At 40.7% G+C, this 23,154-nt stretch overlaps 1 protein-coding gene across 2 annotated transcripts in view; it reads left to right on the top strand.

The window, feature by feature from the left end:
* Positions 1 to 23,154, top strand: part of pla2g6 (phospholipase A2, group VI (cytosolic, calcium-independent)) — a 117,507-nt gene that overhangs the window by 79,264 nt on the left and 15,089 nt on the right. For both annotated transcript variants that reach the window (XM_073033452.1, XM_073033451.1), the window contains 4 exons: positions 246 to 396; positions 5,039 to 5,175; positions 10,354 to 10,508; positions 15,663 to 15,830. In XM_073033452.1, coding sequence (XP_072889553.1) covers positions 246 to 396; positions 5,039 to 5,175; positions 10,354 to 10,508; positions 15,663 to 15,830 — 611 coding nt within the window. The remainder of the gene's footprint in view (positions 1 to 245; positions 397 to 5,038; positions 5,176 to 10,353; positions 10,509 to 15,662; positions 15,831 to 23,154) is intronic.

Below are 23,154 nucleotides of genomic sequence, written 5' to 3'. Positions count from 1 at the left end.
TATACATCTTACTGTAACTGATTTACTTATTTATTTTTTTCTATATTATCATGCATTGCATTATGCTGCTGCTGCTAAGTTAACAAATTTCAAAACACATGCCGGTGAGAATAAACCTGATTCCGATTCTGAAAATAATTGTGCTAATATTGTCATATTGACTTTAAGATTGGTTGCGGTTGTTATTATGAAACAGATTTTCCTGTGGCCCCCATACTGGGATATTCCTTTATGTCCCCTTGTAGGAAAATCCATGCAATTTCTGCGCTGCCTTTACTTCCGAATGAAAGATGAGGTTTTTAAAGGATCCAGGCCATTCTCATCAGTTCCACTCGAGGAATTTTTAAAGAGAGAATTTGGGGAAAATACCAAAATGACCGATGTTATAAAACCCAAGTGAGTAAACTGTTACATTGGAGTATTGTGTACAGTTCTGGTCACCGAATTATAGGAAAGATGTCAACAAAATAGAGAGAGTACAGAGAAGAATTACTAGAATGTTACCTGGGTTTCAGCACCTAAGTTACAGGGAAAGGTTGAATAAGTTAGGTCTTTATTCTTTGGAGCGTAGAAGGTTGAGGGGGGACTTGATAGAGGTATTTAAAATTATGAGGGGGATCGATAGAGTTGACGTGGATAGGCTTTTTCCATTGAGAGCAGGGGAGATTCAAACAAGAGGACATGAGTTAAGAGTTAGGAGGCAAAAGATTAAGGGTAACACGAGGGGGAATTTCTTTACTCAGTGAGTGGTAGCTGTGTGGAATGAGCTTCCAGTAGAAGTGGTAGAGGCAGGTTCGGTATTGTCATTTAAAGTAAAATTGGATAGGTATATGGACAGGAAAGGAATGGACGGTTATGGGCTGAGTGCGGGTCAGTGGGACTAGGTGAGAGTAAGCGTTCGGCATGGACTAGAAGGGCTGAGATGGCCTGTTTCTGTGCTGTAACTGTTATATGGTTACATCTGTTGGGATATTAATTAAACCTTGTCATTTTGTTTGTCTATCTATTAATTAAAAATAGTACTATTTTATGTAAGCACCAGGAACAAGTGTCATGCTGAAATTATCCCACCATTTAAGAAGGTAAAGCCTGATCATCAATACCAGCTCCTCTCTCCCATCTGCTCTCCACACAGATTCAGATTCATTTACTTATCATGTGTACATAAATACATACAGTGAATTGCATCATCTGCGTTACAACCAACCCAATCTAAGGATGTGCTGGGAGCAGCCCACAAGTGTTGCCACACACTCTGACGCCCAGAACAAACACAAGCAACAATAACAATACCAACACAACAACAGCAAACCATCCCCTTTCCTCCCTCCCACATGCCCTGATTCTCTGATCCTCTGATATGCTTCAAGTCTAAAAAACTATTGATCTTGACTATGAAAACATTCAATGACCAAGCATCCACTGCCTTTGAACATAGAGAATCCCTACGATTCACAACCCTTCAAGAGAAGACATTTTACCTCATCTCGTTGCTAAATAGTCAGCCTCCTACCCTGAGTGTCCCAGAGTAGTCTTTCTAATCAGCCCAACCAGTCCATTTGTACTCCACTCCCGCCACCTCCTCCTGACTTCCCTCAGTCAAACCTATTTCCTTCAGGTCTACTTCTCCAACCTCCCTTACATGCACCAACATTACTCATCTCAACCACTTCCTGTGAGTTTGAGTCCAATCACTGTTAGGGGAAAATAGCTTTTTCTGAATTTCCTCTTGAATTTCTTGGTGATTCTTACATCATTTGCCTCTCATTGTGGTGTAATTGTCATACAGTGGAAATAGCCCTTCAACCTACCAATGGCACACCAATCTTGAGCCATTCAACTACACTAATCCTACCTTATTCCTATTTGTTATTCTCCCAATGTTCTCATCAACTCTCCCCAGGTTCTACCACTCACACATGGGGGACTTATGTAGCTAATTAATCTACTGTAACACATAAAATGCTAGAGGAACTCTGCAGGTCAGGCACATCTATGGAGGGGAATAAATAGCCGATGTTTTGGACAGAGACCCTTCAACGGGACTAAAAAGAAAGAGGGCTGAAGCCAGAATACGGAACTGAGGGGTATGGGGATGAGTACAAGCTGGCAAATGATAGGTGAGACCAGGTAAGGTGGAAGGTGGGTGGGCAGGGGAGAGGGGATGAATTATGAAGTTGGGAGTGGATAGATGGAAGAAGTAAAGGACTGAAGAAGAAGAAATCTGATAAGCAGCAAGTAGAAAATGGGAGAGAGGGAATGTGATGAGCAGGTGAGGAGAAGAGAAGGAATGAGAAAATAACCAGAATGGGGAGTGGAAAAAGAAAATTGCTTTGTGGATCCAGAACTGGCTTGCCCACAGAAGGCAAAGAGTGGTTGTAAACGGGTCATGTTCTGCATGGAGGTCAGTCACCAGTGGGGTTCCTCAGGGATCTGTTCTGGGACCCTTATTCTTTGTGATTTTTATAAATGACCTGGATGAGGAAGTGGAAAGATGGGTTAGTAAGTTTGCTGATGACACAAATGTTGGAGGTGTTGTGGATAGCGTGGAGGGCTGTCAGAGGTTACAGCGGGTTGATAGGATGCAAAACTGGGTTGAGGAGTGGCAGATGGAGTTCAACCCAGTTAAATGTGAAGTGGTTCATTTTGGTAGGTCAAATATGATGGCAGAATATAGTATTAATGGTAAGATACTTGGCAGTGTGTAGGATCAGAGGGATCTTGGGGTCTGAGTCCATAGGACGCTCAAAGCAGCTGCGCAAGTTGACTCTGTGGTTAAGAAGTCATATGGTGTATTGGCTTTCATCAGTCGTGGAATTGAATTTAGGAGCCAAGAGGTAAAGAGGTAATGGGACCCTAGTCAGACCCCACATGGAGTACTGTGCTCAGTTTTGGTTGCCTCACTACAAGAAGGATGTAGAAGCCATAGAAAGGGTGCAGAGGAGATTTACAAGGATGTTGCCTGGATTGGGGAGCATGCCTTATGAGAATAGGTTGAGTGAATTCGGCCTTTTCTCCTTGGAATGACAGAGCATGAGAGGTGACCTGACAGAGGTGTACAAGATGCTGAAAGGGACTGACCATGTGGATAGTCAGAGGCTTTTTCCCAGGGCTGAAGTGGTTGCCACAAGAGGACACAGGTTTAAGGTGCTGGGGAGTAGGTACAGAGGAGATGTCAGAGGTAAGGTGTTTACTCAGAGAGTGGTGAGTGCGTGGAATGGGCTGCCGGCAAGGGTGATGAGGCGGATACGATAGGGTCTTTTAAGAGGCTTTTAGATAGGTACATGGAGCTTAGTAAAATAGAGGGCTATAGGAAAGCCTAGTAATTTCTAAGGTAGGGACATGTTCGACACAACTTTGTGGACCGAAGGGCTTGTATTGTGCTGTAGGTTTTCTGTGTTTCTGTGTTTAAGAAGGGGAGGGGGGAGAAAATATCTGAAGTTACAGAAATCAAAATGCATGCCATCAGGTTGGTGGCTATCCAGGCAAAATATGAGGTGATACTCCTCTTACTTGAATTTGGCGTCATCATGATGATAGAGGAGGACATGTCAGAATGAGAATGGGAAGTCGAATTGAAATGGGTAGCATTCTACCAATCTTTAGGATATGCAATGAAACAGGAGCACCCGAAGGAAAGCCATGTGGGCGAAACATGGTATAGAACTGATCGTAATTAATTCAGTATTCACTATCAATACCCTTCCTAATTTCAAAGCCACTTTCAGCTCAAGAGAAGAGAAGAACCTTTTACCAAAATCTTGTCAACAGTCATGTAGATTCAATTGTGATTGTTTTACATTATTTCAACTGCAGGAGAAAATAGGCCCATTTTACTTGAGCTTTCCCTTTAAACACTCCCCTCAGCACAGGAATAAATCTAGCAAATTTAACAAGGTCAAAGCTCTGCATCCACTTTGTACATGTGGTTTCACCTTTAGTTTGCTGTTGTATTAATATGTTGGGGTTTCACAGTGTCCTGGTTGCCATCTGGGTGAAGTTTGCTATGACTGCTTGGGTTTCTTTCCATATCCCAAAGGCATGTTGATTGATAGATTAATTGGCAGTACCTAAGCAGAATTGGGGATGGCATGGTAGCATAGCATGTTAGCATAATGCTATTATAGCACTAAGAAAATTCAAGTTTCAAGATTGTTTAATGTCACTTCCAGTACACAAATGTTAAGGAGAAAGAAATAATTGTTACTCCGGATTCGATGCAGCACAGAAAAAGTACAGAAAGACAAAGAACACAATTTTAATAAAAGAGTACTATAAATATAAATACATTAGATAGCTTATGTACATAGATTGATTATATGTCTATTAAGTGACACTTGGCACAGAAGTGTGTGTACATAGTTCTGAGAGGAACTGATAAAAGTGGTGGTTGGAGTTGTGGAGGGGTGGGTTAGTGGGTGGTGGTGTTGATCAGCCATAACTACTTGGAGAAAGTAACTACTTTTGAGTTTAGTGGTTCTGGTGTGGATGCTACATTGCCTCCTCCCTGAAAGGAATGGGATAATCATTCTATGAGCAGGGTGGATCACTAATCAGGATTTAATTTCCATTGTTATCTGTAAGGAGTTTGTATGTTCTCCCTGTGACCATGTGGTTTTCTTTCAGGTGCTCCAGTTTCCTCCCACATTCCAAAGGCATGGGTTAGTTGGTCAGATCGGCATTACTGGGTGGTGTGGGCTCATTGGGCCAGAAAAACCTGTTACCGTGCTGTATCCTTAAATAAAAAATAAAAGATGAATAACCCTGTATGTTAAAATAATTTTAGATTGGAGGTCTGAAATCTGATTCAGACTTGTGCTGGAGGTCCTGCCTTTATTCTGTGATTTATTTATGATTCTATATCATCATTAGTGAGATCTTGCTGAGTGACAATTACCTGCAACATTTCTTATAACCCTGACCATAAGCACCAGCAATGCTTTGGACTGGCTTAAGACAACAATTTTCTTATATTAAACCGTGTGTTGGGGGATTTTTTTGTTTTCTCCACATACTCCTTTGCCTCACCTGCTGACAGAGTCATGGTGACTGGAACCCTCTCAGACCGACACCCTGCCGAACTCCATCTGTTTCGCAACTATGATCCACCTGAGCTGCAGCGTGACCCACCGTACCAGCGGACTGCAGAGTTCCAGGCTCTTACACAGCCGAAAGGTAAAGAGAAATGTTTCAGTGCCTGGATGTGCATTTATGATGGTGATGCTATGGAGATCAACGAGGGGTGGTGTGTGTGTGTGTGTGTGTGTGTGTGTGTGTGTGTGTGTGTGTGTGTGTGTGTGTGTGTGTGTGTGTGTGTGTGTGTGTGTGTGTGTGTGTGTGTGTGTGTGTGTGTGTGTGTGTGTGTGTGTGTGTGTGTGTGTGTGTGTGTGTGTGTGTGTGTGTGTGTGTGTGATATTGATTTATATTTTCTGTACTTTTTTTGAAAGTAGTATATAGCCAGTATAACATTTTGGAACCCAAAGATAGGTTTCTAATTTAGATATACAGTGGATTCCAGTTAATTGCAGCACATGCACCCAGTGACCTGACCTCCATAGCTGCCTGTGCCAACAAATTCCACAGATTTATTACATTCTGGGTAAAGAAATTCCTCCTCATCTCTGTTTTAAATGGACATTCTTCTATTTTGAGGCTGTGCCCTCTGGTCCTAGACTCCCCCACCAAAGGAGACATCCTCTTCACATGCACTGTAGGTCTTTCAACATTTTGATAGGTTTCAATGAGATTCCCGCCCCACCCTTCTATATTCCAGTAAGTACAAGGCCAGAGTCTTCAGTCACTGCTCATATAAATAACCCTTTCATTTCCAGAATCATTCTCATGAACCTCCTCTGAAGGATGTCAGCACAACCTTTCTTAAATAAGGGGCCCAGAACTGCTCATAATACTCCGAGTGAGGCCTCATCAGTACCTTATTAAACCTCAGCATTATCCTGGCTTGTATATACTCTTGAAATGAGTGCTAACATTGCATTCGCCTTCCTCACTACTAATTCAACCTGCAAATTGACCTTTAGGGAATCCAGCACGATGACTCCCAAATACCTTTGCATGTTGGATTTTTAAATTTTCTTCGCCTTTAGAGAATAATATGTGCTTTTATTCCTTCTGTCTTCTGTCTAAGTGCATAACCATACACTTCCTGGCACTGTATGCCATCTGCCACCCTTTCGTCTGTTCTCCTAATCTGTCTAAGCCTATGTACAACCTCTCTGTTTCCTCAACACACCCTGCCCCTCCAGCTATCATTGTATCATCTACAAACATGACCACAATGCCATCAATTACTTCATCCAAAATGTTGACATACAGCGTAAAAAGAAGCGGTTCAAACACAGACCCCTGTGGAACACCACTAATCATTGGCCGCCATTCAGAAAAAGCTCCCTTTATTCCCACTCTTTGCCTCTTGCCAATCAGCCTATGCTTAATCATGCTAGTATCTTTCCTGTAATATCCTGGGCTCTTACCTTTTTTAGCAGCCTCATGTGCAGCACCTTGTCAAAGGTCTTCTGAAAATCCAGGTACCCAAAATTCAGTGATTCTTCTTTGTCTATCCTATTTGTTATGTCTTCAAAGAACTGCAACAAATTTGTCAGGCAAGATTTTCCCTCAAGGAAGCCATGCTGACTACAGCCTATTTTGTCTCCAAGTGCCCCAAAACCACATCCTTAACAATCGCCTCCATTGTCTTCCTAACCACTGAGGTCAGGCTAACTGGCCTATAATTTTCTTTCTCCTGCCTCCCTCCCTTCTTGAAGAATGGAGTGACATTTACAATTTTCCATTCTACTGGAACCATGCCAGAATCTATTAATTTTTGAGAGATCATTACTAATGTCTCCACAATCTCTTCAGCTAACTCTTTTTAGAACTCTGTGGTGTAGTCCATCAGACCCAGGTGACTTACCTACCTTCAGACCTTTCAATTTCCCAAACACTGTCTGCCTAGTAATAGCAACTCCACTCACTCCTGCCTTTTGACACTCTCAAAATTCGAGCATGCTACTAGCGTCTTCCACAGTGAAGACTGATGCACAATACTATTCAGTTCATCTTGCATTTCCTTGTCCCCATTACTATCTCTCCAGCATCATTTTCCAGAGGTCCAGTATCTACTCTTGTCTCTTTTCTCCTTATATATCTGAAATAATAATTTCTCCTCCTCCCCTCTCCAATGCACCATTTAGTTATCTCTCTGTCGCGTAACAATTGCTGTTGGTCCTGTATCAGACTTCAAGCAGACTCAATGGGCTGAATGGCCTAATTATGCTCTTATCTTTTACATGGGGCCTCAAGAGTTCCCATGTGAAGACCAACCAGCATAAAATGCAACAACTTGTATTACTGTGCCACATAAGCAGAGAAAAACATGTCATGCCTCTACAGAGATATGAGAAGGAGCAGTACAAGTTTTATGGATTATTCACCTGTCAACAGTGGAAAGGCCTGGCGGGACTCCCAGGTGTTCAATTGTTCCTTTGGCTTCAACAATTCAAATTGCAATTAATTCTACAGGATGATTTCTATATATATAGTGTCTGTGCATGTGTTTGTCTTATATACACAATCCCTTCCAGATGTAAAACTGTCTAAGTATGTGTGTTGCAATAGGGATGGAATTTCCTTAGGCTTTGGCTTAGGAATGTACAATATGCTGGAAATTTTGTCAGTAATGACATCCAAGACTGGTTGCTTCCTTTTTCACATTTGACTGCATGAATTGGTAGTTTCTGTGAGCCTTGGTTGTGTGAGATTGGTTTCCCCAAGTGTCAGTCACCTCGGGTAGCTGGATATTGCAGCATGTGCGTTAAATTTGTTATTTTTGTGACCAGAACCACAGCAAACCAAGAAGGTTTCATGTTTGCTCTCTGGTGTGTATATTCTGTTCTGGCTGAATTACATCTTTTTCAGTACAGACTAGGCACCAAATACTTTGTCTCATCTGAAATTCTGCATTTAGTTTTGAGCACAGTATCGACTGATAAATTTATTTGCCTTGAGCTAAATGTAGCAGGGAAGCAAGAGATTGGTACTTGGCTTAAAGGGTTAGATTTTGAGGGAAGGTACTATTTTATGTTTTTTGCTGAGTGTATTTGGAGGGGGTTGTTGCGCTCTCAGGACGAGTTATTGCATGAAAGAGAATATTAGACTACTTGGAGAGTCTTCTGATAAAACATTTGCAGGGTCCGATTCAGGCCCCGAGGATTAAAGTAGTTAGGTCATTGTGCTTTTATCTGGAGGCCTGGATCTTTTGATCCCATTGTATGTAGCAATTTAAATTCAATCAATTAAATAAATTTGGAATTTAAAAAAATGAATTTAAAAATAAAGTTTAGCCATATTTGTTAAACGTAGATCGAAATATTGAAATAGATGGTGAAATGCATCTTTTGCGTCATTAACCAATGTAATCTGAAGATGTGCTGAGAGAAGCCCGCGGTGTCATTGTGCTTGTGGTGCCAACTTAGCATTCCCACAATTTACTAACCCTAACTCGTATGTCTTTGAAATATGGGAGGAAACTGGAGCACCCAGAGAAAACCCACACAGTCACAGGGAAAATGTACAAACTGCTCAAAGACAGTGCCGAGTATTGAACCCTGATTGCTGGTACTGTAAAGCAGTACACTAGTCACTATGCTACTGTGCTGCCCCATTAGAGTATGTTCTAAAACTCATCTTGTTCACCAGTATATTTCAGAGAAGGAAATCTGTCCATCATTACCTGGTCTGGTATAAACATGAGTCCAAACCCATCTGTCGGTTGGGGATGAACAATAAATACGGTATAACTCCATGATCCAGTGCTTGCTTTTTCAAAAATCCTGATGGTTTGACATTTCAAGCATAAAACAGAACAGTACAGCACAGGAACTGGCCTTCCGGCGCACAAGTTGTGCTGAACCAATTAAATTAGTAATCAAGTGGCCAGCTAAATTAATCATCTGCCTACACAGTGTCCATATCCTTCTATTTCCCTCATATTCCTATGCCTATCTAAAAGTCTCATTGTATCATGCACAATTACAATGGAAATGATTGCTTGTCATTTTCCAAAGCATTTCTCTTAAGTGTCCTTCTGAAGTGAAATTGGCAGCCTGTGTTCTGGAGACAATGGTATCTGATTACTGCAAGGTGATTATATGTAATTTTTTTCCCAATTCACATTGTCATATGAATATCATTGCATATATAGGAGCTCATTTGTATGTATGGGGTGTCCATAAAGTCAGGTCTTTGGAACCCAGGGAGGGCCTATTTGGCTTGAACCAGAACTGGGGCCGGGGACACTGGGAATCAGGAATCTCTGTGGCCAGAGCTGCGTTGTAGAATACTTGAATATTTCTAGTTCCCTTTAAGCTCAACAGGTTAACTGGAATATTAATTAATTTACTGTGTAGCATGTCAAAAAAATTGAAATACAGGTGCATTTGGAAACATCCAATTTAATATTGTTGATTATTGGAGTTTTACCATCCCAGCCAAGGGAGATCTCAAGAAGGCATCCTTCATTCAGGATCTTCACCATCCAGGACATGCCCACTTCTTCTTATTACCATCAGAGAGCAGGTACAGCAGCCTGATAACCCACACTCAATGTTTCAGGAACAACTTCTTCCCCTCTGCCATCAGATTTCTGAACCTATAAACACTACCTCTCTATTCCTCTTTTGCATTATTTATTTAAATTTTTATTGTGTTACAGTATTTTTATGTCTTGCACTGTACTGCTGCCACAAAACAACAGATTGCACAACATATGTCAGCAATGATAAACCTGATTATGATTCACATCCTTTGGGGGGAGAAAAAGATACACACATCCTTCAGGACATGAAAGCTTTAGAGAGTATGCAGAGGAGATTTACTAGGCCTTGAGGGCATACCTTCTGAAGATAGGTTAAGTGAGCTAGGACTTTTCTCTTTGGAGTGAATGATGAGAGTTGACTTGATAAGAAGTCATAGTCATTCTTATCTATGATAAGAAGCATAGATCAAGTGGATAGCCAGTGACTTTTTCCCAGGGTGGAAATGGCTAATACAAGGGAGATATAATTTTAAGGTGATTGGAGGAGAATATAGAGCAGGGGCTCTCAACCTTATATTTATGCCATGGACCAATACCGATAACTGAGGGTCTGTGCACCATAGGTTGGGAATACCCGGTATAGGGGGATGTCTCTGTTCTTTACACAGAGAGTGGTGGGTGCATGGAACACAGTGAGTAATCAACCCTCTTAGTTGAAAGGTTACAAATATAGCAAAAGAAACTTATAATCAAAAACATTAAGTTACATACTTCTTTACTGTTGCTCTTCTTCAAACCAGACCAGCTGGTGTGGCGAGCAGCTCGAAGCAGTGGAGCAGCCCCGACCTACTTCCGACCAATGGGCCGCTTCCTTGATGGGGGGCTGCTCGCAAATAATCCAACACTGGACGCCTTGACTGAAATTCATGAATACAATCAGAATTTGAAAAGAAAGGTATGTTACCTTTTCCCCCCACAGACTCAAAATTCTGCAGATGCTGGAAACAGACACAAAATGTTGGAGGAACTCAGAAATTCAGGCAGAATCTATGGAAGGTAATAAACAGTCGATGATTCAGGCTGATATTCCTGAAGGAGCGTCTTGGCCCAAAACATTGACTGTTTATTCCCCTCCAGAAATGTTGCCTGACCTACTGAGTTCTTCCGGTATTTTGTATGTATTGCTCCAGATATGTATTTTGATGCACTTTGTATTTAATATCTACTGCTAACATGAAGACTGACTGAACTAATTCCAGGAGGCTGATTTCAGACATTTACTGTTGGCTCAAGGCCCTGGCCAAAAGATTTGGTTGGTGCTATAAAAACAGAAAATACTGGAAATACTCAGTAGGTCAGCTCCCATCTTCCTCTCCCAGTAGGAAGAGAAACAGGGTTAATGTTTCTGATTAAAGTTGAAGGTATTTTTATCTGTTTTCATTGTGATAGAGGCTGAGGGCAGTCACGAGGGCCTCATCAAAGTTGATGGTTCCAGGGTAAAGAAATCAAAAATTTAGAGGACAAAGCTTTAAGTTGAGAGAGGAAGGATTTCAAGGGCAAAAACATATTTTGAGTAACGCACTGAGAATGTTGAGGGAAATCAGCAAGACTGGAGGAGAATGAACAGTTGATGGTTTGGGCCAAGACCTTTCAAGACTTCAAGGGAACCTGATGGGCAACTTTTTCCATACAGAGGGCGGTATGTATATGAGGCTAGTTGCCAGTGTAAGTGGTAGAGGTGGGCACAATGATGGCATCTAAAAGACAATTGGTCAGGTATGGAAGGGTGGATAGGAAAGGTTTAGCGGGATATGGACCAAATGCAGAAATATGGAACATGCTCAGTAAGGAAACTTGATCAGCATGGACAAGTTGGTCTGAAGGGCCTGTTTTCCATAATATATAGCTAAATGACTCTGTGACTTTTTTCCTGCTAACTGACTGCCCAGAGGGAAGAAGGAATATGTGGTATAGTACAGAGAAGCTTGAGGACATGCGTTGGGAGCAGACAGAGGAGAAAGTAGACCAATTCACAGACTACTCATTAGCCACTACCTTCCCCATTTGACTTTGAGTTTCCACCTCAGAAACTGCAAGACTAGAGTGGAAATACGTTATCTTTAGTAGAGATAGATTAGAGCAGGGGTTCCAAACGTGGGGCCCATGGTCCCCTTGCTTAATGGCATAAAGAAGGATGGGAACCTCTGGTTTAGAGAAATATGGGACAAACACAGGCAAATCAAGTTTACGTTCAAGTTAATTGTCATTCAACCATTCACATGTATACAGCAAAAGGAGACAGTGTTCCTCTGGAGCCAAGGTGCAAACACAGTACATACAGTCACACACAGTTGATACAGTTACAATAGCACATACAGTCCCAGGAATAATATTAGCACAAGTCCCTGTGTGGCATGGCTTGAAGATTGATGGTGCATGAGATGTAGTTCGGAAACCACGTTTCAGCAAGAACAGGCACGGAACAATTCCTCATCTCATCCTGGGTTGGCCACAGATGAAACCAAAAGGGAATAGCTGAGGTAGGCAACTTGGTTGGCGTGGGCTATTTCTGTTCTGTATAATCCTATGACTCTGTTTACAGTTTTCTTTTGAGTTTTATTTGAAAATTGCAATGTTAGGCAGAAAAGTAATCCCAACCAAGAGGAATCCTGTCCTCAGTTTACCCTTTTATTGCACAAGGCAGAAGTATTGAACATATTTGAACAAGAACAAGAATTGCATATAGGTATTAGGATAATATATCTAAGAGCATAATCTTAAGACAGCCAGATTGCTGTATTGATATTAATACATTGAAAGTGACTTATTTTGCCTATAGCAAAGTCATAAAGTCAGCAATAATTTGCTGAGTTCAGGTATGAAGTGTACTGTATTTCAAAAATCCAAGAGATTCTATAGAATATGAAAATGTGCTGGCATTGGAGAGGGTCCAGAAGGGGTTTATGGGAATACTCTTGGAAATGTAAGAGACAAAAGTACTGTGTGAGGAGCGTTTGATAGCTCTGGGCCTGCCCTTGCTGGAGTTTAGAAGAATGAGGAGGAATCTCATTGAAACCTATCAAATATTGAAAGTCTTAGATAGAGTGGATGTGGAGAGGATGTTTCCTATAGTGGATGAGTCTAGGACCAGAGGACATGGCCTCAGAACAGAAGGATGTCCTTCTAGAACACAGATGAGGAGGAATTTCTTTAACCAGAGGGTGGTGAACCTTTGGAATTCATTGCCTGAGATGGCTGTGGAGGCCAAGTCATTGGGTATACTTAAACCAAAGGTTGATAGGTTCTTGATTAGTAAGGCATGCAAAGGTTATGGGGTGAGGGAGGAGAATGAATCAATCATGATGGAATGTGCAAGCAACTCAATGGGCCAAATGGCCTAATTCTGCTCCGATGTCTTGTGGTTTTAAATTTTTGGAAGGACTCAGCAAGTCAACCAGCATCCATGGAGGGGAATGAACAGTTGACGTTATGGGCCGAGACCTCTTCATTTATTCCCCTCCATAGATGCTGCCTGACTTGCTGAGTTCCTCCAACATGTCGCGTGTGGTTCTGTATTCACTGATTGTTTTTAAATGATGTTGCTGCCCTTCTGATGCCCAGTGTGTGAAAGGATTGTCAGGTGTGAGCAGTAATAGCAAATCACTAGTTTGGCACTGGAGCCGCGCTTACCTTATTGCTCTCAATCACCAGATTCAAAGTCAAAGTCGAGTTTATTGTCACATGCACGAGAACTGTCTATGTATGCACAGGTGCAATGAAAACCTTTGTGTCACAGACATATTCCAGATTAAGGATGATCTGCTTTAAGTTGATACATATACATCGAAACATAGTGAAATGCATTGTTGAATCAACGATCGACACAGTCCAAGGATATATTGGGGGCAGCCCACAAGTGTCACCATCTGCCAATATGTAATGCTGCAACATATTAATCCTAACCGTACATCTTTGGAATTTGGGAAGAATCTGGAGCACCCAGAGGAAACCCAAGTGGTCACAAAGAGACCGTAATGGAAATTGAGCCCTGATCTTCTGATCACTGGCACCGTAAGCACTACACTAACCATTATGCTACCACGCTGCCCCCTGCACAAGATGTGTAACGTTAACAAGAAAAACATGAACTAAATATCAATTGTGCACAATTTTTACAATGAATTGAATTGAATTGACTTTATTTCTTACATCCTTCACATACATGAGTAAAAATCTTTACGCTACATCTCCATCTAAATGTGCAATGTGCAATCATAGTAATTTATGATTTAAAATAAATACAACAGTCAATGTAACATAGAAATGCACTCAGATCAGCGTAACTTAATAAGTTTGATGGCCTGGTGGAAGAAGCTGTCCCGAAGCCTGTTGGTTCTGGCTTTTATGCTGCGGTACCGTTTCCTGGATGGTAGCAGCTGGAATAGACTGTGGCTCGGGTGACTCGGATCCCCAGTGATCCTTCTGGCCCTTTTAACCCACCTGTCTTTGTAAACGTCCTGAATCATGGGAAGTTCACAGCTGCAGATGTGCTGGGCTGTCCACACCACAGAACACAACTAGAACAAAACTTGATTGTAGTACAAAATTGCCATGGTGTAGCTGTACTGAGGTGATTGGGATTGTGCATGTTAGTTCAAAATCGGTTGAAGTAAAGTAGCTGTTATTTGGTGGTGTGAGACTCACAGATTCTGTACCTCCTGCCAGGTGGTAATGTGAAAAGATGGCATGGCCTGGATAGTGTTTTTTTTATTCTGGATTCTGCCTTCTTGAGACAGTCTCTCCTGTAGATAATACCGGGGTTGGGGAGGGTTGTGCCCGTGATGTATTGGGAAGAGTGTATTACTCTGATGTTTCTTGCGTTCCTGCACATTTGAATTGCTGAACCAAAGCTTAGTGCAACTAATCAGCACACTTTTAACAGTAGAAGTTCATTAGTGTTTGGTGACAAGCCAAAGCTCCTGAACCTTCTATGTAAGTGAAGAGCTGATATTCCTTCCTTTTGATTGCATATATATTCTCTGGGTCCAGGACAGGTCATCTGACACATTAATCCTCTGGAATTTAAGGCAGCTGATCCTCTGTACTGTCATCCCACCAATGTAGCCTGGCACATGGTGTAAATATTTTGGTGATATGCCCGAAATAGTGAGGAGAATAACACAGGGATATTAACAGGGAATTTTATCAATAACCTACAGGAAGTGAGCATACATCAAATTCAGTTAAGAACAAGATGGAAATGAAATTGCACACAATTGTGTTGACTTAGACAGATGGTTCATCAGTATTTACAGATGCTGGGAAAAGGAATTTTTGAGATCATTAGAGAACTTCATTCTCTGTTAAGTGATGTATACAGTAGATCTACACTCAGTAGCCACTTTATTAAGTATGCCTGTACACTTGCTCGTTCATGTGAATATCAAATCAGCTAATCATGTGGCAGAAGCTCAAGTGCATAAAAGCATGCAGACATGGTCAAGAGGTTCAGTTTTTGTTCAGACCAAACATCAGAATGAGGAGGAAATGTGATCTAAGTGGCTTTGACTGTGGAATGATTGTTGATGCCAGACGGGGTGGTTTGAGATTCTCAGAAACTGCTGATCTCCTGTGATTTTCACACACAGAAGTCTCTAGAGTTTATGAAGAATGATGTGGAAAAAACAAAAAAAAATTCAGTGAGCAGTAGTTCTGTGGGTGAAAACATCTTGTTAATGAGAAAGGTCAGAGGAGAATGGCTAGACAGATTCAAGCTAACATAAAGGCAAGAGTAACTCAAATAACACATTGAATGCACAACGCATTGAACCTTAAACTGGGTAGGCTACAGCAACAGAAGACCATGAACATAGTCAGTGGCCATCTTATTAGGTATAAGGGGTACCTTATAAGATGGCCACTGAGTGTACAGTACAGTACTATATCCAACAGTCTGAGGAAAGTTTAGCCCCATCAAGTAGCAGGATTTTTATTCAATAACCGATAGCTGCTGTATCAGTCAGAAAACTGTTTATGAAGCCGCTTTTAAGACTTATTATTAAGTCTTATTATTTAAAGACTTATTATTTAAAATGTGTTCAATTTTCAGGGTAGAGAGAATGAGGTGAAGAGACTTGGTATCGTGGTTTCACTTGGGACAGGAAAACCACCGCAGGTACCAGTGTCCTCAGTTGATGTCTTCCGTCCTTCCAATCCCTGGGAACTGGCTAAAACGGTCTTTGGTGCACGGGAGCTGGGCAAGATGGTGGTTGACTGTGTAAGTATAAAATATGCCTATCTTTACAATCCTTGTTTGAATTTGGTGTCTTTAAGAACTCACAGCAGCTCTCATTTATAAGGCTCTTTCTAAAATTCAACCATAAGCCCATAAGAATTAAGCTATTTGGCCCATTCAGTCTACTCCGTCAGTCCATCATGGTTGATTTATTATCCCTCTCAACTTCATTCTCCTACCTTCTCCCCATAACCTTGACATCTTTACTATTCAGGAATCTATCAACTTCCGCTGTAAATATACCCAATGACGTGGTCTTCGCAACCGTCTGTGGCAATGATTTCCATCGATTCACCACCTTCTGTTGAAAAGAATTCTTTTTCATCTCTATTCTAAAGGAACGCCTTTGTATTCTAAGGTTGTCCCCTCTAGTCCTAGTCTCCCCGCTATGGGAATGATGCACCATCAATAACTCTCAGAGACATGAGGCGAGATATAGGCTTTTATAAGAACAAGCAGCAATTGACCACCATGCTACATCCTGGAGACTGAGGCCGGGGCAGTGTCTCCAATCGCCTTTATACCGGGGTCCATGGGAGGAGCCACGGTCAGTGGGAGGAGCCACAGAAGCAGTCAGCAGGGGGGGCGTGTCCAGACAGGTATATGTAGTTGACTACAGGGAATCATCCTCACAACATCCATTCTATCTAGGGCTTTCAATATTCAATAGGTCTCAATGAGATCACCCCTCATTCTTCTAAATTACAATACAGCCAATTCTGAGGTCTACAAAATTCCTAATCAGTGATGTATTTAACCCAGGTGCTCTGGTTTCCTCTCAAATCTGAAAGCATTGTGTGGTTTGGTAGGTTTAGCGGCCATTGCAGATTGCCCCTTGTATATGGGTAGGAGGTAGAATCTGGGGGAAGTTGATGGAAATGTGAAGAGAATAAAATGGATTATCATAGGATGTGTGTGGATAGGTACTTAAACACCAGCATAGACATGGGGGAGGAAGATGAATCACATGTCTCTCTAACTCATCTTCCTTCAACACTATGAGGAACTCGGCAAAAAAGTTTCAGGTCAAAACCCAAATATGCATTCAGTGGCTATTAAATTAGATACACCTATACACCTGCTCTTCAATTCAAATGTCTAGTTTGCCAGTTATGTGGAGGTTCAGTTGTTGTTCAGACCAAACATCGGAATGGGGAGGAAATGTGATCTAAGTGACTTCAACCATGGAATGATTGCTGGTGCAGCAGGGTGGTTTGAGAAACTGCTGATCTGCTGGGATTTTCACACAAAACAGACTGGAGTTTCCAGAGAATGGTGCAAGAAACAAAAAAAAAAATCCAGTGAGCAGCGGTTCTGTGGGCAAAAATGCCTCGTTAATCAGAGAGGTCAGAGGAGAATGGCCAGATTAGTGTGCAGAAGAGAAACTGAACTCTACAGCAGCAGAAAACCATGAACATACACCCAGTGGCCACTTTATTAGGTACAGTGGCCACTGAGTGTAAAAACCTAAGACTCTGGATCAGTAAGAGGCCATTCAGCCCTTTAACCTCTGCTGTCCACCAACATTGTGGCAAATCTTCTAATCGACACCATTTTCCTGCCCTAATCCCATATCCCTTGATGTAATGATGGGGAGACATGTTCAATGTCTACTGGTACATTCTGTGAACGTAATAAAATCTGGAATTAAAAGGCTGATATCAGAACTTGATCGTAAAAAAAAAATCACATTCCCCAGTGTCCATGAAAGAAGAAACTCAGTCTTTGCACTTTCCTGGTTCACTGCATTGCCCTTGAAACTGTCTAAATCCAGGTTGCAGGGCCAACCTGAAACATCGACTGACCATCTCCCTCCACTGATGCTGCCTCACCCACTGAGTTCCTGCATCACTTCGTTTTCTGCTTCGGATTGCAGCATTTGCAGCCTGCTAAGGGATGATTAAGGGAGTCAAAGGTTACAGGGATAAGACAGGAGAATGGGGTCGAGAGGGATAATAAATCAGCCATGAAGGAAAGGTGGAGCAGAGTCAGTGAGCCTATGTCTTATGGTCTTAAGGACTCCATTGGTTCATATCCCATCAAGCAGCTGAGTTAATTAAAACTGTACCTAATAAAGTGGCCACTCGGTGTATGTTCATGGTCTTCTGCTGCTGCAACATTCAGTTTCTCCTGCGCACCAATCTAGCCAGCCCTAGTGAAGGGGACTATAAAATAACCAGGTTGTCTCATATTGGAAAGTAAATCTCTGACCCTGACCATTCATACCTCTAAAAGTCTTGCGATCAATGGCAATGGATTTTACATAACTGCCTTCTAAAATGACCTTCCAAGCCACTTCAAAATCCAAAGTAAATTTATTATCAAAGTGCGTGACTGTCACATATACTACCTTGTGAATCATTTTCTTGCAGGCATTCACAGGAAAATAAAGGAATGTAATACTTTATGCTAAAAACTATATGTAAAAGTGACTGACAAACATTCAATGTGCAAAAGAGGTCAAAAAGTACCAATAATAAATTTTCAAAAAGTAAATAAATAATACTGAGAGCAGGAGTTGCAGAGTCCTTGAATGTGAGTCAATAAGTACTGGAGTCAGCTCAGTGGTGAGGAGAATGAAGTGAGAAGAGCAAATGCATCCTTTGTACTGGTGTGTGGCACAGGACAGCCCCTTAGGCCCACAGTGTTGCGCTGAACTAATTAAGCTAGTAATTAAATGTCTAAGAAAACTAATCCCTTCTGCCTCCACAATGTCCACATCCTTTCATTCTTTGCACATTCATGTGCCTATCCAAGGGGCTGTTAAACATTTCTATATCTTATTTGTCTCCACTAGCACACCCCCCCCCCCCCCCCCGGCAGTGCATTCCAAGCACTTACCACTCTAAAAAGAAAGCTTGCCCCTACGCATCTCCCTTGAACTTAACCCCTCTCGCTTTAAATGCATGCCCTCATTTCAACCCCAAAGGAAAGATATCAGCTGTCAACTCTATCAATGCCGCTCATAATTTTATAAACCTCTATCAGATATCCCCTTAGCCTCTGCCACATCAGATCCTGTTCAAGCTTTCCCCATATTGCATAGTTCCTAATCCAGGCAGCATCCTGGTAAACTGCTTCTGCACCCTCTCCATAGCCTCCACATCCTTCCTCTAATGAGGCAACTGGAACTGAATGCTCCACTCACACCTTGTATGAATTTTAACCCCATAATTCTGTGCTTCGAAGTCATCTTAATATTACTTCCCAATCCCTGCTAAGAACAGAGTCAGGATCGACGTTCCTGGTGACCAAAATTTTAATTATACTTCCAATTCCGATATGCTGGTCCATGGTTTTCTCTACAATTGCAATGAGGCTACTCTCAGGTTGAAGGAGTAAACACCTCATATTCCATCTGGGTAGCCTCCAACCTGATGACATTAACATTGATTACCCTAACTTCCAGAAATTTCTTCTCCGCCCCTTTTTCCATTCCCCATTTTGGCTCCCCTCTTGCTCCTTCTGTTCTCCTCATCTGCTCATCACTTCCCTTTGATTCCTCTCCTCCCTCCCTTTCTCTTATGACCCTCTCTCCTCCTCTCAGATTCAGACTCTTAACTCTTCCACCTATCACTTTCCTGTTCATCACCATTTTCTCTCCCCACCCACCTATCTATCCCCCACACCCCCCTCCACCAACCAGGTCTCACCTGCCAGCTTGTACTCCTCCACGTCTGCATCTTCTTATTCTGGCTTCTCTCCACCTGAAATGTCATCCGTTTATTCCTCTCAGCCTGACCTGCTGAGTACCTCCAGCATTTTGTGTGTCTTATTAGATAAATTGTCGTGTGTGTGTGTGTATATATACACACGTGCATGTGTTCATGTGTGCGTTTGTGTAAGATTTCCGGCATCTGCAGAATATCTTGTATTGGCACATTCTGCCTCTTCTAAGCCTTCCCAATATCCACAATGCAGAAAACTGGAAGCCAAGTTTGGCAGCAGCTGAGTTCTTGCTTACTTTGCTGCTATGTTTTTTGCATCTTTATTCTGCTTTCTCTCACAATGAGGTTTTATACCTGCCATTGTCATTGATGTATGCCTCATCAGCAATTAAACAGTTTCAAACTAAATTGACTCACTTTATGTATCCCACTTTATCTCATTATCTCAGTTTATGTAAGATAGTGTATGTTACCATATATTACCTTGAGATTAATTTTCTTGTAGACATTCACTGTAGAACAAAAAATGCAATAGAATTAATGAAAAACTTCCCACTTACAAAGGGTGACAAACAGCCACTGTGCAAAAGAAAGTAAACTGCAAATTTTTTAATAAGAAGAAGAATTAAAAATAATAAGAACAATTAAAATTTATAGATACACTAAAACAAAAGCTTGGTGCATACAAAGCATACATGCATGCAATGAAGAAAACAGAATTATTACTAGCACAGAATTATCAACAAGCACAGTGATAATGAACTTTTGGTCTAATATCTGGTTAAACAAGGAAATGCAGAATCCAGAAGCAAGCTGGATTAAGAGGAAAAAGAATGCACTCACACAACGTAGACATGCAACCACATGAAGTTGCAATGGATATGCTAAAAGTGGTTATAAAAGATACCTACAACTGTAAAAGTACTGACAGTGATAATATTCATAATTATTGGCATAAAAATTAACTTACCTTCATCCATACCTGTAAATACATTACAATTTTCTTAAAAATCCTGATAAAATGCCTGAATTTTTGACAGAAGGTAAAGGAGAAATCAAAACTGACCCATTAAAATATTGTCCTATTATTTGTTTACAAACTATATATAATAAAATTGTAACATCATGCACCTCGCAATTTATCACCACTCATTTAGAAAACCACAATATATTTAAAACAGAACAGGATGTTGAAAGGGTATGAAAGGATTTAAAGAACATCTGATTATAGATTCTGTAATTCTAAATCAAGTCCAGCAGAAAAGCAGGTATCTCTTATGTTGTAATATTGACTACCAAAAAATATTTGATTCTGTCCCACACTCATGGTTAATAGAAGGACTTAATATATAAAGTACACCCAGTACCTGAGAAATTCTTACAACATCTGATGAAGAGTTGGCGTACTATAAACCTGTTACCTATTGACAACCAATAAATAACAACCACTGTTATCAATATAAACCAATGCATTTTCTGGGGCGACTCTATAAGCCCACTATGGTTTCGTCTAGCTTTAAACCTGCTCTGAAATTAACAGAATTGGACAAAAATAAGGTATCAAATAAGAGACAGCCAAACAAATGAAACATTAGCACATTTTCTGTACATGGACAATTTGAAATTATACACTCGTGCATCAGTCAAGCTAAAGCAATTAATTCAATCAGTAGAACTATTTTCTGAAGGCTCAAACATGAACTTTGGACAAGATAAGTGCAGAACATTAAACATAAAGAAAGATGAAAAGAGCTAGTAGAATATAGTACAGAATAGTAGGATACAGTACAACTGGTAGATTAATATAAAACAATTAAGTTTCAGGGATATCAACAAGCAAAGAAAATAGATCATAGTGTGATAAGGAAAAACTTGACAAAATTTACTTCAAGGCTTAATAAAATCTGCCAGAGTTCAATAGTAAAAATATAAGGAAGGCAATTAACATTTACACTATACCCATTGTAATGTGACCTTTTTGGCGTAATATCTTGGTCTGAAACTGATCTGGAATATTTACAAAGAAAATTAACAATTGAAATGACGAATTTTAGAAAACACTATGAGCACTCAAAAGCAATGGACTAACACTACCTAGGATAGAAGGAGAAAGAGGAATAACAAACATAAAAATTATGTCAGATAAATTTCTAAGTCAGATAAATACAGTGTAGTAATACAGTACAGTAATAACAGTCAGATAAAACTTCTAAGGATATATTTTCATCAACAAAACAGGATTCAGCACTCGGCATAAGCATATGCAATTCTGATAGGAACTACACACCACTAAACCTAAATGAAAGCACAACCCAGAAAAATGAAATTACAGAAGAAAAAAGTTAACCAGTGGAAGACACCCCCATGATCTGAGCAGACTAGATGCTGACAGGGAAGCGTCAAACACATGGCTCAGGGTCGGAGACCTCTTCCCAGAAACAGAAGGGTTTCCATGTGGCAATACATGACCAGGTGGGTAACACAAAAAATACGTAACAGTAATAAAAAAAACCCCAACAAATACAAGACAATAAATCCAGAAAATGCCAGGGGAAACCAGAAACAATCCAACACATTACAGGATCCCACAGCAGTTTAACTCAATCTGATTACCTACACAGGCACAATCAAATGGAAAGCATCGTTCACCAAAATCTTGCTTTAAAATACCAACTCATATAAGGAACCATACCTAATTATAAATACAAGCCTGAGCCATTTTTAGTGTCAGAGTCCTTCCTACAAGTTATATTACAACCAGTCTATTATTATAGATAGAACAATCTGTAGCCACAGACTGGATACAATATTACTGGATAAATAAGCAGGAACAACTTACTTAATAGATAACCACCTTTAGAAACACACATTACGTACAGAAATCAGTAAGTAAAAAACATCAGAAATATGTTGAATTAAAAGAAGAAGTTGAAAGACTATGGAATATGAACATTGTCCCAATAGGAATATCTATAGCTGCTATCATCCTAAAGTTACTACACAATAGCATTAAACAATTAAGTCTACACAGCAATATTTATGTAAATTTCCAGAAAGCCACAATACTAAGCACCACCAAATTAATCTGAAAATTCCTAGTAATTGAGAGTGCTTCACTATGCCAGTACCTCAGGTTTTACCAACTTGAGCTGACAAAAAAAATAAAAAATGCAACAGCAATAATAAATAATACTGAGAAATGAGACATTGAGTCCTTGAAAGTGAGTCCTCAGATTTTGGAATTAGTTCAGAATTGAAATAAGTGAAGTTTTCCAAAGTGGTTCAGAACCTGATGGTTGGAGGGTAAATAATAACTGTTCCTGAATCTGGTGGTGTGGGACCTAAGTCACCTCTACCTCTTGCCCAGCAGTAGCAACCAGACACAGTAGTTATTTATTTTAGCAGCATTAAAACTTTACCTGTACCTCTTGCCCAATGGTAGTAGTGAGGAGACCACGGCCTGGAGGTAGAATACTGCTTTCTTGTGGCAGCGCTTCATGTGCCCAGTGGTGGGGAGGACTTTGAATAGTCATGTAATATTGGATGTGATTTACTCTTGAAGTAATATTTTAAAGTTTATGTGTTTATTTCCAAAATTGAATTGAAGAGGCTATTCCTTTTTGACATCCTCTATTCTT

The sequence above is a fragment of the Hemitrygon akajei genome, chromosome 31 (assembly GCF_048418815.1).
Source record: "Hemitrygon akajei chromosome 31, sHemAka1.3, whole genome shotgun sequence".
NCBI classification, from domain to species: domain Eukaryota; kingdom Metazoa; phylum Chordata; class Chondrichthyes; order Myliobatiformes; family Dasyatidae; genus Hemitrygon; species Hemitrygon akajei.
The sequence above is the reverse complement of the archived record's forward strand: the minus strand, read 5'-3'. Positions and strand labels throughout refer to the sequence as shown.